Here is a 13,635-nt window from a genome sequence, read left to right as displayed (position 1 = left end):
AGTGAACTAGACAGTAATCCTTGTTTTAAGTGTGCCTGGTATCCCAGTAAGAAATAAAGAGCTAAATGTACTCAGTGTTTCTTAGAAGATTGTATCCCTTGTCTTAAATTATTAGGTATCGAACCGGCAGACAATACAATCCACTCAAGAATACATAACACTAAGATATATATTATGGCTAGAAAAATAGAAAACTGCGAGGGAAAAATAAGTCTCCTCAAATATAGGCTCGATACATTAGAAAAAAATTCTTACGATGGAATTACAGTAGAACCAGAAACTTCTTATGTTTGTAACCAAGACAACTTTTTCCAGTAGCTTAGTCAAAGCCAAGATTATTTTTCCCAATAAACAATCCTTAACTTTAGATGCCTTAGTAGATTCCGGATGTACTAAATGTATTATCCATAGGAGACTAGTTCCCCCTCAGTTTCTTAAGAAAACAAGTAAACAAGTCTTTAGTCAACAAGTAGATGGTACCTATAACCCATACGCTACATTCTTCGATGAAGGCAAGATCCAATTTTATACAAATTGTTCTACCTTTTCTAGGTCCTATCCTTTACCATTAACATGGGTTAGAGACCTCAAACTTAAAGTAGACTTTATCTTAGGCCTTAATTTTATCCTCCACAATAATGGATCCCTTACCATTTCCCGAGATTATCTTCAATTCCATAAGAATTCCAGCACCATTCCTATAAATACCACTTACTCTCCTACACTCACATCTTCAGCGGAGCGTGGTGGTTCCCTAGTAAACTCAGCAGATTCTTCAGATTCAGCTTCTGCACCTAATTGTCAATGTCAAATTCCAGGTAGCTGTAAACAACCCAATAATCCAACGATTCTTGCTTTAGAAAAACAAATAGATAACAACATTGTTAAATTAGATAATAAATTATTATGCTATGAAGAAATAGATGAAGCCTTAGCAGAAGTTCCAATTCAACAATCTCAGACTTTTCCTGAAGCAGTAGTACATACAGGTTTAGTCTAAGTTTCGATCCAACCCGAGACTTACATCCAGCCATTACCAAGTCCCCAAGATTACCCAGAAGAGGTAATGGGTGAAGATGAAGACCTAGATAGTTGGATAGAAAGAATGTTAGATTTAGATTATACCTTTTTAGACACCGAAAAACTTTATTTAGAAATAATTAATGTTCACCATAAAGATAAACAACACTTACAATAGCTCATAGATAAACTAGACCAATTAGAATATTTTGGAGAAAATCCCCTAAAACATTGGGACCATAATCACATACAATGTAGGTTAGAATTATTAAATCCCAATTATATAGTAAAAACAGCCAATATAGAAGCTACTAACCTAGATAAGGAAGATTTTAAACTCCACATCACAAAACTATTAAACTTAGGGATCATTAGAAAATCCATTAGTCCCCATAGATCTGCAGCCTTCATAGTACGAAAACACAGTGAACAGAAAAGAGGAAAATCTAGAATGGTTATTAATTATAAAAGATTAAATGATAATACTTTTACAGATAGCTATAACATACCAGATAAATCGCAATTGATTAACAGGATTCAAGATAAAAGAATATTTAGTAAATTCGACTGCAAGTCAGGATTTTGGCAGGTAAAAATGCACCTTGACAGTATAGAATGGACTGCATTTACATGTCCAGAAGGACATTTTGAATGGTTAGTAATGCCTTTTGTTCTAAAAAATGCACCTGCTATTGTCCAAAGAAAGATGGATAATATATTTAAGAAATATGACACGTTTGTTCTAGTCTACATAAATGACATCTTAGTTTTTAGCAAAACCATTGAAGAACATATAGGCCATTTACAATTAGTATTAGCCACCTTTATGCAAGAAGGAATTATTATAAGTAAAACAAAGATTGAACTATTTAAAGAATATATAAAAATTTTAGGAGTAAATATAGGACAAGGTCAGATAGAATTGCAAGAGCATATTTCTAAAAAGATATTAGAAATGCCTGACTATTTATCAGACACAAAACAACTACAAAGATTTTTAGGATTAGTTAATTATTCTAGACCTTTTATTAAAGACATAGGAAAAATCATTGGCCCTCTGTATGGAAAAACCTCTCCAACAAGCCAAAAATTTTTTAACCAAAAAGATAAGAATTTGGTCAAAAAAGTTAAAGAAAAAATTCAAACATTATCAAAGTTACAAATGCCTTTAGATTCTGACTATCTCATAATAGAAACTGATGGCAGTAATTTAGGATGGAGTGGTGTTCTTATAGCTAAACCTCATAAGTATAGTGAGAAAGAACAAGAAAAAATTTGTAGTTATTCTAGTGGAAATTTTAAAGAAAAAAGAAATATGAGTAGTATAGATTCTGAAATCCTAGCATTAATTTATTCTTTAGAATCTTTTAGGCTATTTATCATTAACAAACAATAATTTACTCTAAGAATAGACTGCGAAGCTATAGTAAAATATTTTCAAAGAAGTAAAGAAAACAAGATAAGCAGAAGAAGATGGTTAAATCTTGTAGACATTATTACAAGAAATAGGTTCTAGATTGAATTTGAACATATTAAGGGTAAAAATAATAGTCTTGCTGATACTCTTAGTAGAAATTTTTTTACTCAAAAATTATGGTTAATTGAACAGATGGATTTTTCGGACCAAGGCTCTTCCAGACCTTCTTCTTCCAGATTTAATAATTACGGACAAGAATTTCTTAGTTTTGGTTATAAAAAAATTAGTAGTTTTTCCCAAATCAAACATTACTTTTAAAACTCTACCAAGCATTTTAGTTACAAAAGAAGAACAGTGTTTATTAGACAATTTATGGCTTTCTTATCAAAGAATTCCAAAAGATCAGAAATATTTCTTAGCTAGAATTAATGGGCTTTCAGAATATTTTTCTCAAAAAAAGAAAAGTTTTAATTTTTATGTAGTTTTCCAAGGTCACACTCCAGGAGTCTTTCATTCCTGGACAAAAGTTGTTGAGAGTATTCAAAATGTTAAAATACCCATTTACAAAGGCTTTAATAATTTACAAGAAGCTTTAGAAGCAACCAAGCTAACTATTGGCACCAATTATTACATAGCCCCTTTGAGACATGTGAGAGAAGATCAAGTATCCTATGGCGTTGCCAAGGATAATAAAAGAATATTTTTTTTGTGACCATTGTGATACCCTAGCCCGTACTATTCAAAGACTGAATGAGAAGAGAAGACTCCTAGAAGAGAAAAATGACTTCCAGAAAGAATATATCAAAAAATTGGAAGAAGAGAATAGAAGACTAAAGGCCAAGGCAACATGTACTATTTGTACCCAGATCCCTACTAGTGATGGGTTTTCACTAGCTAGTCCGGCTCACACGGCAGCCGGTAAAGACTCACCAAGTCTGTTGATGGCTGGACATTTGCCAAAAACATCAGAAGAGAAAAAGAAAGACAAACAGTAAGCAGACTCTAATGAAAAACAGTATACAGACCCAGCAGAAATCAAGAAGATGATGCAAGACTATTTCCAAGAATATCTAAAAGAACAAGGCTATGAGAAAAAAAGACTCAGACGCCTCCAGTAACACTGGATCTACAGGAACTGGTACTCAGACTATTCAGTGTTATTCCTAAGATGAAGACGAAGACTTTGATTTTGACTCAGAAGCCATCCATAATCTGACAACACTTGATGGCAAATAAACAAAGCACTAAGACTATTAATTTAGAAAAGAGACCGGATAAAAAAAAAAAAAAAACCTAAAACACTTAGAGGTCTACTCTCTCTCTCTCTCTCTCTCTCTCTCTCTCTCTCTCTCTTTCTCTCTCTCTCTCTCTCTCTCTCTATCTATCTATCTATCTATCTATCTATCTATCTATCTATTTATCTATCTATCTATCTATCTATCTCTATCTCTCTCTCTTTCTGTGCAGATCATGCTTTTGGCCGAATCACATAAAATTGATTTTTTTACTCTTCATGCATTCAATTTATTTTTTATAGTTTTATAAAATATTAGACAGGTGCTCATACATAAATCTTCATCCAAATTGTCCATATATAGAGCAATAAAAATGGTTATACATGAGAAAAATGTTAAAGAATAGTTCCACATGGATAGTAGAGAAGAAAAATCTTGGGTTTATTAGTTAGAAACAAGATATCCTAAATTTTCTAGTCATTCTCGTATAGGCCTTGGACCAACTTTACACATAAAACCTTAGGGGGGGAGGAGGTTAGTCAACAATGAAATTTAAATGAACTTCACGCGCATTACGTAGTTCATTCGATTAGGCCATTACTGGTAAATGAGCGCCATCATCATCTAAAAAACGTAGGTAATCGCTTCAGGCTAAAATCGTGGAATCGTGATTCAACCCAATTATGCGAATCATCCACTTGAAGCGTAGCTCGGGATGCTTCGCTCCCTTGTCGAATTTTTTTCTCTCTCTCGGCCTTCCTCCCCCAAAATTTTTTTCCTCCCACTCGCTTCTTCCTCTCCTCTCCACACTCCCTTCGGCTTCTTCTCCCTTTGTCTCTTCTCCCTCTCAGTCTCCGTTGTAAAGCCACCATCGTCGAGCCTCCGTCGCAGTTGCCTGTTGTCACTCCGTCATAGAGCTTCTCGGCCTCCCTCTCTTCTCCCTCTCGACGTACCGTCGAAGTGCCGCCTCCGTCGCCGTTTCCTGGTAGCCTGCCGTTGTCTCCTTGCCACTGTTGGAGCCGTGAGGAAGACGATACTGTTGATTTAATTTTTCCTAAGTTTGGAAAAATTAAATGAACGTTATTTTAATACTATAGTATTTTATTAATTAGTATATTATTTTATAATAAATTATAATAATTAATTAATATATTATTTTATAGTTACACTTAATTATTGTATTATTCTAAATAAACTGTAATAATTAATTAACATAATATAGTATTTAGTATATTAATATATTTTAATACTACATTAAATTACTTATTAGTGTAGTAACTATTTTTATCTTGGTTAATTATCTGTTTAGATATGTTTTATTTAAGTATATTATAAAACGTTACCCATTCTCTTGTTTACATCATATTTTTTATTTTGGGACACTAACACTAGAATCTGTTTTCTAGTGTACTTGAACTCGTCTACATTAACACCCAAGGAAGAGTTGAAGTTGAATCAAATCATTGTTTTCAATTTGAAGTCTAACTTCAACTTCAATGTTGACTATCCGCTTTACCTCACTTTAGCATCCATGATGCCTATTAACCTTGAATACCCAAAAGGCAAAGAAGATAATACTGAAAAAGAAAAAAAAAAAAAAAAAAACGTTAGCAATGCAGAACAATGAAAACTTAGATAGCCTAAGCCTTCTTATATTTTACATAAACCTCTCTGTAGATTTTTGTGTGGTAGAAACAAGGTTTAGTTTCTGTTGAATCTGCGAGTTCAGTGTCCTCGGCCACCGCAGATGATAGTTGCTGTACATTGGTTTTTACAGTGGGTATGTTGTGCAGGGATCGGTAGGCGTGTGTAATTCAAACAAAATACAGAAGAATCTTCCGGCATTCCAGTATTGCAGGGCCCCCACATCATAATCATAGAACCAGGGTGTAGCCAAAACCTCATACTAGACATGAAACCCTATCTCGGTAGAACTTATATGAACTAAATACTTTAAATCTTTGTTTGAACCTAAGAAAAAAAACATGCGATTTTTTGGGGTACGTTTCCAATGCATCTCTAATTTCAGTAGAACTTCATTTGGATTTCTGAAAACGTGTTTCCTGAAGAAAGAGTTTTGATGGATTGAGTGGATTGAGCTCATCTTTTTATCTTTCTCCACTTTAGCTAGTCACAGAGTTATTCTGAAGTACAATAATTCTGTCAGCAATTCCTATTGAAGCTACAGAAAAGAAAAACTCAATAATGGAGAAACTTCCACAGGTAATGTCTTATATGTCTACATTGGAATCAGACTTCTCTATGTTCACAGGAAACCGGAACTTGATTCTTTCCATATCTGAATTGTGGGTGGAGATAAAGCAGCCTTAACTGTTCGTCTCTGTGGGACTCGCTCATGGACTCCCAGTATTCTAATGGCGGACAATGGCGATGAGAGAGACGTTTGCAGCAGAGTCATGGTAACTAAGATATGTCTCTTGCATCTTAGCATGGGTAATAGTTTTCTGGAGCATTGTGTGCAGTCATCGTCTTGACATGGATGATATCAGTGCTGCAGCAGTGTGCCGGCCACTTGATGATTGTCTGTTATCGTCCTTATCAAGGACTGATCTGCCGATGGATCATGGGGAGAGATGAGGACCACCAAGTAGAATTCTCATACGGTCCCCCTCAACCAGCTCAACAGACAATATCTGTACTGAACTTTTCCAGCAAGCTCGTCTCTGCATTTATATTTGCTGAAGCTCGAAAAAAATACAGTTCCTCCCCGGTCGATTGTTTCAGAAATAGAGAATAGATACCGGGAACCTCAAGCTGGCAAGGGAGTGCATCTTAGAGATCTTGTTCTGTTGAAGCAGACTATGGTGTTCGGACTGCCATCCATTTAGCCTTCTCTGGGGATGCACTAGCTTCAAAGCAATTCCTTCCTTTTTTAAGGTCACAAGGAAGGCAAGTTCTACACGCATTTTCTACTAACAACTTTGTGAAATCGTAGGCACTCTTAATGGCCTTCATAAGTTCAAGAAAAAAGTAGGTTTACAGAGATCCTTTTTCCCTTTTTCTTGTCTTCTTTCAAATGAACCTTGAAACTGTATTGTACTGCTTGTGGCAAAATAAGTGACTAGTGCAGCTTAGTTTATTAGGAGAAAAAAAAAAAAAGGAACTACACATTCAAGCAATGTTTTAAAGCTCTTGTCAATCACAATTAACACAAAACCATATTCCATAGGCAGGAACATCATCTATCTTTATTCCATAGGCAGGAACACTGAGCTTCGTAATGATAGTTATAATTATAATTATAAAGCACTTAATTTCTTGTCCCTTTTATGAAAATCACAAAGTCCATTCTTGTAAGCCATATTTCTTAGAAATCTTGTTATAATATCAAATAGAACTTTGATGGAATTAAAGCCATGAAGCAGCATAAAAGAGCCTTACTCTCTAATGATCAAGAGTTTCAGTGGAGTTTACAGATCATGAACTGAAAATTTTTGGGAGCTTCGAGGATTGTTTATTGTATATATGATATCGCAAATCAGGGAGATTTTCTTTTCGTTTTCTTAAGTAGATATTATCTACGAAGGTTACAGTTAGAGAAACCATAAAATAGGGATTTTAGAAAGTCTGTTCCCCAGCATCTTGCTAAACACGATCGTTAAGTCCTTCATATTCATTGATAGGACAGAAGATAAAAGAGAGAAGAGTTACTTGGAGAAGCTGATTACCATACAAAGCCTCCTACAGAAAAGGGAAGAGATTGCAAGGTCTGCAATACAGGCAAAGAACTTGTTGTACAAACCCAGAAAATTTGTCAACAATCAATCCTAGCAAAAAGAAAGAAGACGAAGAAGAGAAAAAGAAGGAAACCCTAAAAAGCCGAAGTGAGGCTCTTCAGTAGGGAGTGACACCCATGTTTGCTGTAGAGAAAAACCCATCCTTGATGAGAACGTCGTCTCCTTCCTACACAAAACCCCAACAGCACAGAACAGAAGCACACAGACAAAGCTACATGAGATTCTAACGTAAACGCATTAAAGTTTAATCTTCTGGAGCTGCAGCTAAAGAGTGGAATTACCTGCTGACGAACGCCTGTCTTCTTGACGGTCTGGTCAGGCACGAGTCCGAAATGGATGTGTGGGAAGTGGGCCCACTGAGAGAAGCAGACCAGAAACCAAGGAACAGAAGAAAACAAAAGTGAGACCCTAGCTACTGTATAAACAAGAAAGGCTCAGGACTAGAAACCCTAGAAAGCGAACAAGAGGGTTATGGCAACATTAAGGAAATCTCGGATCTCACGTTCTTTGCAGCGGCGCTGAAGGCCTCTCTGTGGGTTATGTCGGGGTTCCCCGCCTTGATGCGTTGGATCTCGTCCCTGCAGCAGAAGCGAGGCCCAGGAAGATGTCAAATTCTCCGCCAGATCGCCACCTTTATTCCGTAACAATACATATAACAAGAGGAAGAGAAAAAGAAAGAAAACAGAATTCTGCATTTGTTCGTCTTTGGTTTTTATAGCGCTTTTCATTATTACTCACTTGATGAATCGGTTGTAAGCAGATGGGACTCTCTGTCGCTTCTCCGGAGCTGCACGGTGACACAGACACATTTAAAAAGATTGCTTACTGCTTTCCATGCTACACTGTTTATCATTCATATCATCGCTCCATCATTGCACCGTCTCTCTCTCTCTCTCTCTCTCTCTCTCTCTTGCTCTCTTTCTTTCACATAATAAGTCCAAAGAATGTAGTATATTATAGATTTTTATTGTAGGTCAAAACAAGCTAGCACAAACCTCGTATATTACAGCAAAAAACCTGTGGGTTTTGCAATTGCAGGAGAATATGCAGCAAGAGTACTTACCTTTGATTTCTGTGATAGAAGAAATTGGTTTGGGACGTCAAATAGAAAAAGTAATGAATTCTACTAAATCTCATTAGTAACTTGGTTTTCGTAGTAGTACAGGAAAGTAAAAGACAAGCAAGAGGGCGAGCAGAAGTTAGTAGCACTGTAATTATGGCATTAAAGGGTTTTTCCTCCCTGAGACCAGAAAAAGATTTCAGAGTGCAGAAAGCTAAATCAGGTCACCACCAGTATGTTCAGGCAGCAACTTTTTAACCATATGATTTGAAAATCATTTTTCCTTTTTGATTCATCAATGACTCCTGATGAAAATTTGCGCGAAGAAAGAATGCAAGTGCATGATTTCTTTCTGGAACTACATATGTAATATAGGATGTTTCTTTGATGAAAGTTGAAGAAAAAAATGTAAAAAATAAATCTGGTAAAGAAGCTAATTTTCGCATCGAGTGGAAATCATGAAATACTCCGGAAGGTGGTTGGTCTCCGATGCTTTGCATCAATTATCAGGAAGGAAAAAGAAGAAAGTTTTACGTCTGTTCACAACTGGTGTCCGAGGAGGCTGTTCGGATCCTCTTATAGAAACCACCGACTCGTTCATGTTGGATTGATCCAGCAATACGCTTGGCGGTGGTGCTGGAAGCTCTTCCTGAAGAAAGCCATCAGATAAACAGGATCATGAAAAAGTGGGAAAAGAAAATGCAGCTAAGCACAACTGAAAAGAGACCATCTGTAAGGATCCCGAAGCACAAATATCAGAGTTCCCGATATTTTAACCCACATAAACGCTTCAATTTTATTTATTTTTTGTCTTTTTGCTTTTGTGCAGATTGAGAGAAGCAAAATCATTTTGTTCTTTTTTTCCTTCTTTTATAGAATTTTACCAGAAGATTGTGGGAAGGAGAGAAGAAAGCATGGCCGAAGTGCAGCTGGTTAGCCGTCGGGAGGAGTAGGCCACGCATGTTGACGGAGAGAAGGTTTGTGCAATGGCCGCATCGCACGGTGACCGTCTTGAACAAGCTGCTGCAGGGCACGCTCACCTGCAATACATGGAATCGGAAAAGATCAATCTATCAGATAATAAAAGAAGGAGATAGTCATGAGTGAAAAACCAATAAAGAAGAAAACCTAAAGAAGAATAATAAGTACAAGAAAGAAGTGGAATGGTTGTGGGTAGGGTAACTGCTAAGTGGTAAGAGCGTAGCATCTGCGCCTGTTTAAGAGACAAGAAGAGAGAAAACTACCGCGAGGACGGTATCGCAAAAGTTGCAATGGACGTAACAGAGCTGATCGGAAGGAGGGAGGTGGTCCAGCGAAAAAGCAGACGAGGAGGACATGATTTTTTGCTGACTTGCGAGCTGTGATATGATTGATCAATCGAGTGGGTGATAGATTGATTGATTGATTGATTGAATGTCTAACCACTTCCCTTCCTGTTATTGTTTGAGTGGAAAGACAGAGAGAGGATGGATGAGGCACCGAGCCAAGGAGCAGAAAAATAGAGAGAGAGAGAGAGAGAGAGAGAGGTTAGAGAAGGGCTGGCTAGTAGAAATAGAGAGACAACTCAGGAAAGAAAAACCTTTATGATAATTGACACAGAGAGGCGGTTGCAGTTGTTCTTCTCTGCTCTCGTATGTATGTGAAGTATAGGAATTTATGAGGAGGATGGTGAAACGGGGGAGGCAAGCAGGCTAACATACGCCAGGGTTGTGTGAGCATTAAAAAGATGAGAGAAAGTGTGAGGTTGGCATTCCCGATGAGAGGGATAGATAGAGAAGAGAGGCAATTCCCATTGTAATTCCGAATTGTAATAGGGTGCGGCAGAGGTGAGGGAAGAAGAAGAGAGAGAAGAAGACGACGAAAGAGACGTTTGCATGGCCCCGTTTACCTTTGCCTCATTCACCTGTTGTTTTCGTAGTTATGAGGGTGGCGGGCTTTCTCGTTTTCCCAATCCTGTGTACCTCTATGACCTACTGGACAACAAGCTCACAGCCACAGAGTCACAGATCTTGCCTTCTGCCTCCCCTTTCCCTCCTATACTCTTTTAATACATTAAACTCAGGCATTTAACCAATTCGTTCTTTTACCGATTTGACCACTCAAACGCCCTCTCCTTTTCTCCCTGCCCTCACTTACCACCTCTTCTGGACTTCTTCTCTTTCTCTCTCTCGCACACACACACACACACACACAATTTTCTACAGTTTTCTTGATCTCACTCAGTGATGACTTTGGAGTCTCGAAATCTAGAAAAGAACAGATCGACAGAGATCCTCTTCGCGCCTTCTCTCTCTTTACTGCATTTGTACTTTTCCTAAAATTCAAATGTTTAGGCTAATTCAACTATCTTTAGGCGCATATGCCACACTTTTATAGGATTTGTGTTTGAGTTCCCTCTCTTGCTTAGTTTGAACTCCCCCTCTGTTGCAATTACAATACGCAACTGCTGAGGGAAAATGGAAGCACCAGGGCCCCTCGGAAAGATGCCTGCAACTCATTTTCACGTAAATCCATCCCCCTCCACATGAGAGAGAGAGAGAGAGAGAGAGTTCCGTTACTTTGTTTTCCCTAACGTGTAATGTAATTGGACCAAGCAAGCCCACAGCAAACGTGCAGATTCAGGCGCTATTTTTTCCTTCTCTTCTCTGAATCCGATCCTCCTTTTCTTATTTCTTATTTCTTTTTTTCTTGATAATATGACTCTGTCTCTTCTCGAGATAATTTAAAGCATGTATCTGCTACACTAAGTCTTTTATAATCTGAGTGCGGAATGCCTCTCAACTTCCACTAAAGTTGTGTTATAATCTAATTAAAATGGCGTCACCCTCTCCAGGTTTTAATTTGTTTCTAACACTATCACAAGCACACAAGTATTCCCATGTCCTCTTTTCCCCATCATTCTTGGATCATCTGTCCCTTGTTCCTCCACTCTTTGCCTCCAAATTTTTTTACTATGTTACTTGCAGGTCACTTCAAATATTTCATTGTTGATTTCCCATCTTCTTGCTCTATCTGGCACGCTTCACGTGTCAGCAAGGTAAATCTAGCTACAGCTGAACTTGGGAAGTTTCTGTCCCTCACCTACTCTACTATGTGACTGCATGGAGAATACATTTTGACCTATAAAAGATGGGTTTGTACATATACTGTCTTCTAAATTCTCATCTCCTCTGAATCGATCGGAGAGTATAGGTGAGCCACAAAGTCAACCAAACAGCCTAACATCACTCCACTAGGAACCCGATAAGGTGAGAACCTAAGTCTCAACCGGCCAATACAGCATTTGCGAAGCCATAATAAGTAACGCATGCGCTGTTGATCGATGTGAAGGATATCCCACCATAACAATATTCCCCGAAGATCAGACTTTCATTACCTGAATAGAGGCAGAAGACCGGTAAGCCACAAGGCAGAAAAACTCGATTACTGTTGTAAATTTTTTGTATAAATTCAATGTAAACTCTCACCATCAATTTGTGATGATTACAAAGATTTTAATCAAATCTTAAATGGTATCAAAGCCAAGTTGATCTCCATCGCGCCCCTCCAGCTCTCCGTCCACTGCCGTTGCAACTCTACTAGATCTGCACATCAGAATTGGCCCCGGCATGGGCATAGTGCCGGCCGCGAGTTTGAGATATTGAGCCACTCCTTGTCCACCCACAGATTCCGTCACGAAGCGAAGGCCACCCGATGTATTCTCTTCGGCTACAGTCACCCTCTTACTTGGTCTGACCCGGTACGAGATTCTTCGCCGACTACATCATCACCGCGTCCCGTGGCGCTGCCTCCTCTTCCACAAGATCACCGAAAGCATCAACGACCTCGCCATGCTTGATCAGAGTTCAGCTTGCGCACATCCTCTGATAATTTTTCTCCAGAAAAAATCTTCCTCTTTCGTATTTTATTTTCTCTTTTACACTTTACATTCAAAAGAATTTATACAACATTGATTGCAGGATTTCCTCCTGCAATCTCTCGAAGGATAAATCATAGGTTGATTTTTCTCAAAAGATAAGATTTCCTCCTTTGATTTTTCTCGAAGCATAAATCAAAAGATTTCATCCTTTTATTCCTTGGGAGACAACTCATGCCAATAGGCCCCTCAAGTTGGTGCATATAGATCTCTGATGCTCAATTTGCCAAGTGAGTTGTAGAAGTTATTGCTGCATAACGCTTTTGTAAGTATGTCTGCCAACTGGTCTTCAGATTTAATAAATGGAAATTGAATTATCTTGGCCTCAAGGTTTTGTTTGATGAAATCTTGATCTACTTCCACATGTTTAGTCTGATCATGTTGAACCGGATTATGCGAAATATCAATAGCCGCCTTGTTATAACAGAATAAGTTTATCTCATAGCTTGTGGCAAATCCAATTTTGATTAATAATCTCTGAAGCCAGAGAAGTTCATAAATACCTGTTAGCCATCCTACGAAACTCGACTTCAGCACTCGACTACTACATTTTGCTTCTTACTTCTCCATATAACTAGGTTTCCTCCAACAAACGTAAAATAGCCTGAGGTGGATCTTCTATTGAAAATATTCCTTGCCCAATCAGCATCTATATATCCTTCAACCCTTAGGTGATTGTTTTTTGAGAACATAAGTCATTTTCTAGGGGAAAACTTTAGGTACCGAAGAATTTGACTCACAACATTCATATGATCTTCACTCGGACAATGCATGAATTGGTTTAATAAACTTACTGCATAAGCGATATCAGGTCGTGTATGGGAGAGATCGATAAGTTTCACAACCAACCTCTGGTACTTTCCTTTATCTATTAGCACTTGGTTTGGGTATTCTCGAAGCTTGTAATTTTGGATTATCTACAGGTTTACACTCCAGTAGTCCAACTTCAAATAATAAATCTAGGAAATATTTTCGTTGGGAAAGAAATATGCCTTGCTTAGATTTAGCAACTTCAATTCCCAGAAAAATATTTGAGTTCTCCTAGATTTTTCATATCAAATTATGTTGCCAGTTGCTCTTGAAGTTTTGCTATTTCTTCTGGATCATCTCGTGTAATGATCATATCGTCTACATAAACTATCAAAGATGTTACCTTGCCCCATTGATGCTTTAAGAATCGCTTATGATCTGATTTACTTTGCTGAAAATCATATTTTCTCATTGCCAAA

At 37.7% G+C, this 13,635-nt stretch overlaps 1 protein-coding gene across 1 annotated transcript; it reads right to left on the bottom strand.

Moving 5' to 3' along the window:
• Nucleotides 1-7,275: 7,275 nt before the first annotated feature.
• On the bottom strand, nucleotides 7,276-10,216 carry LOC137948606 (protein YABBY 4-like). Its single transcript, XM_068794702.1, has 7 exons — nucleotides 9,735-10,216; nucleotides 9,375-9,530; nucleotides 9,025-9,139; nucleotides 8,169-8,217; nucleotides 7,933-8,008; nucleotides 7,712-7,786; nucleotides 7,276-7,596 (listed from the first exon to the last, which is right to left on the bottom strand). The coding sequence occupies exons 1-7, from the start codon at nucleotides 9,825-9,827 to the stop codon at nucleotides 7,528-7,530; spliced, it is 633 nt and encodes a 210-aa protein (XP_068650803.1). The 5' UTR covers nucleotides 9,828-10,216; the 3' UTR covers nucleotides 7,276-7,527.
• Nucleotides 10,217-13,635: the final 3,419 nt, after the last annotated feature.

Source organism: Aristolochia californica, unplaced genomic scaffold, assembly GCF_029961685.1.
Source record: "Aristolochia californica isolate CCGP_79_NKW_82.1479 unplaced genomic scaffold, dmAriCali1.0.hap1 SCAF_13, whole genome shotgun sequence".
Lineage (NCBI taxonomy): Eukaryota > Viridiplantae > Streptophyta > Magnoliopsida > Piperales > Aristolochiaceae > Aristolochia > Aristolochia californica.
The sequence above is the reverse complement of the archived record's forward strand: the minus strand, read 5'-3'. Positions and strand labels throughout refer to the sequence as shown.

Bases quoted from the DNA above. Each gene is read 5' to 3' on its own strand.
- LOC137948606 (XM_068794702.1), bottom strand. From the start codon at position 9,827: ATGTCCTCCTCGTCTGCTTTTTCGCTGGACCACCTCCCTCCTTCCGAT. The intron at 7,787-7,932 runs GTGAGATCCGAG...TGCTTCTCTCAG, and splicing joins TCAGCGCCGCTGCAAAGAAC to TGGGCCCACTTCCCACACAT. The intron at 7,597-7,711 runs GTAATTCCACTC...GGTTTTGTGTAG, and splicing joins AGACAGGCGTTCGTCAGCAG to GAAGGAGACGACGTTCTCAT.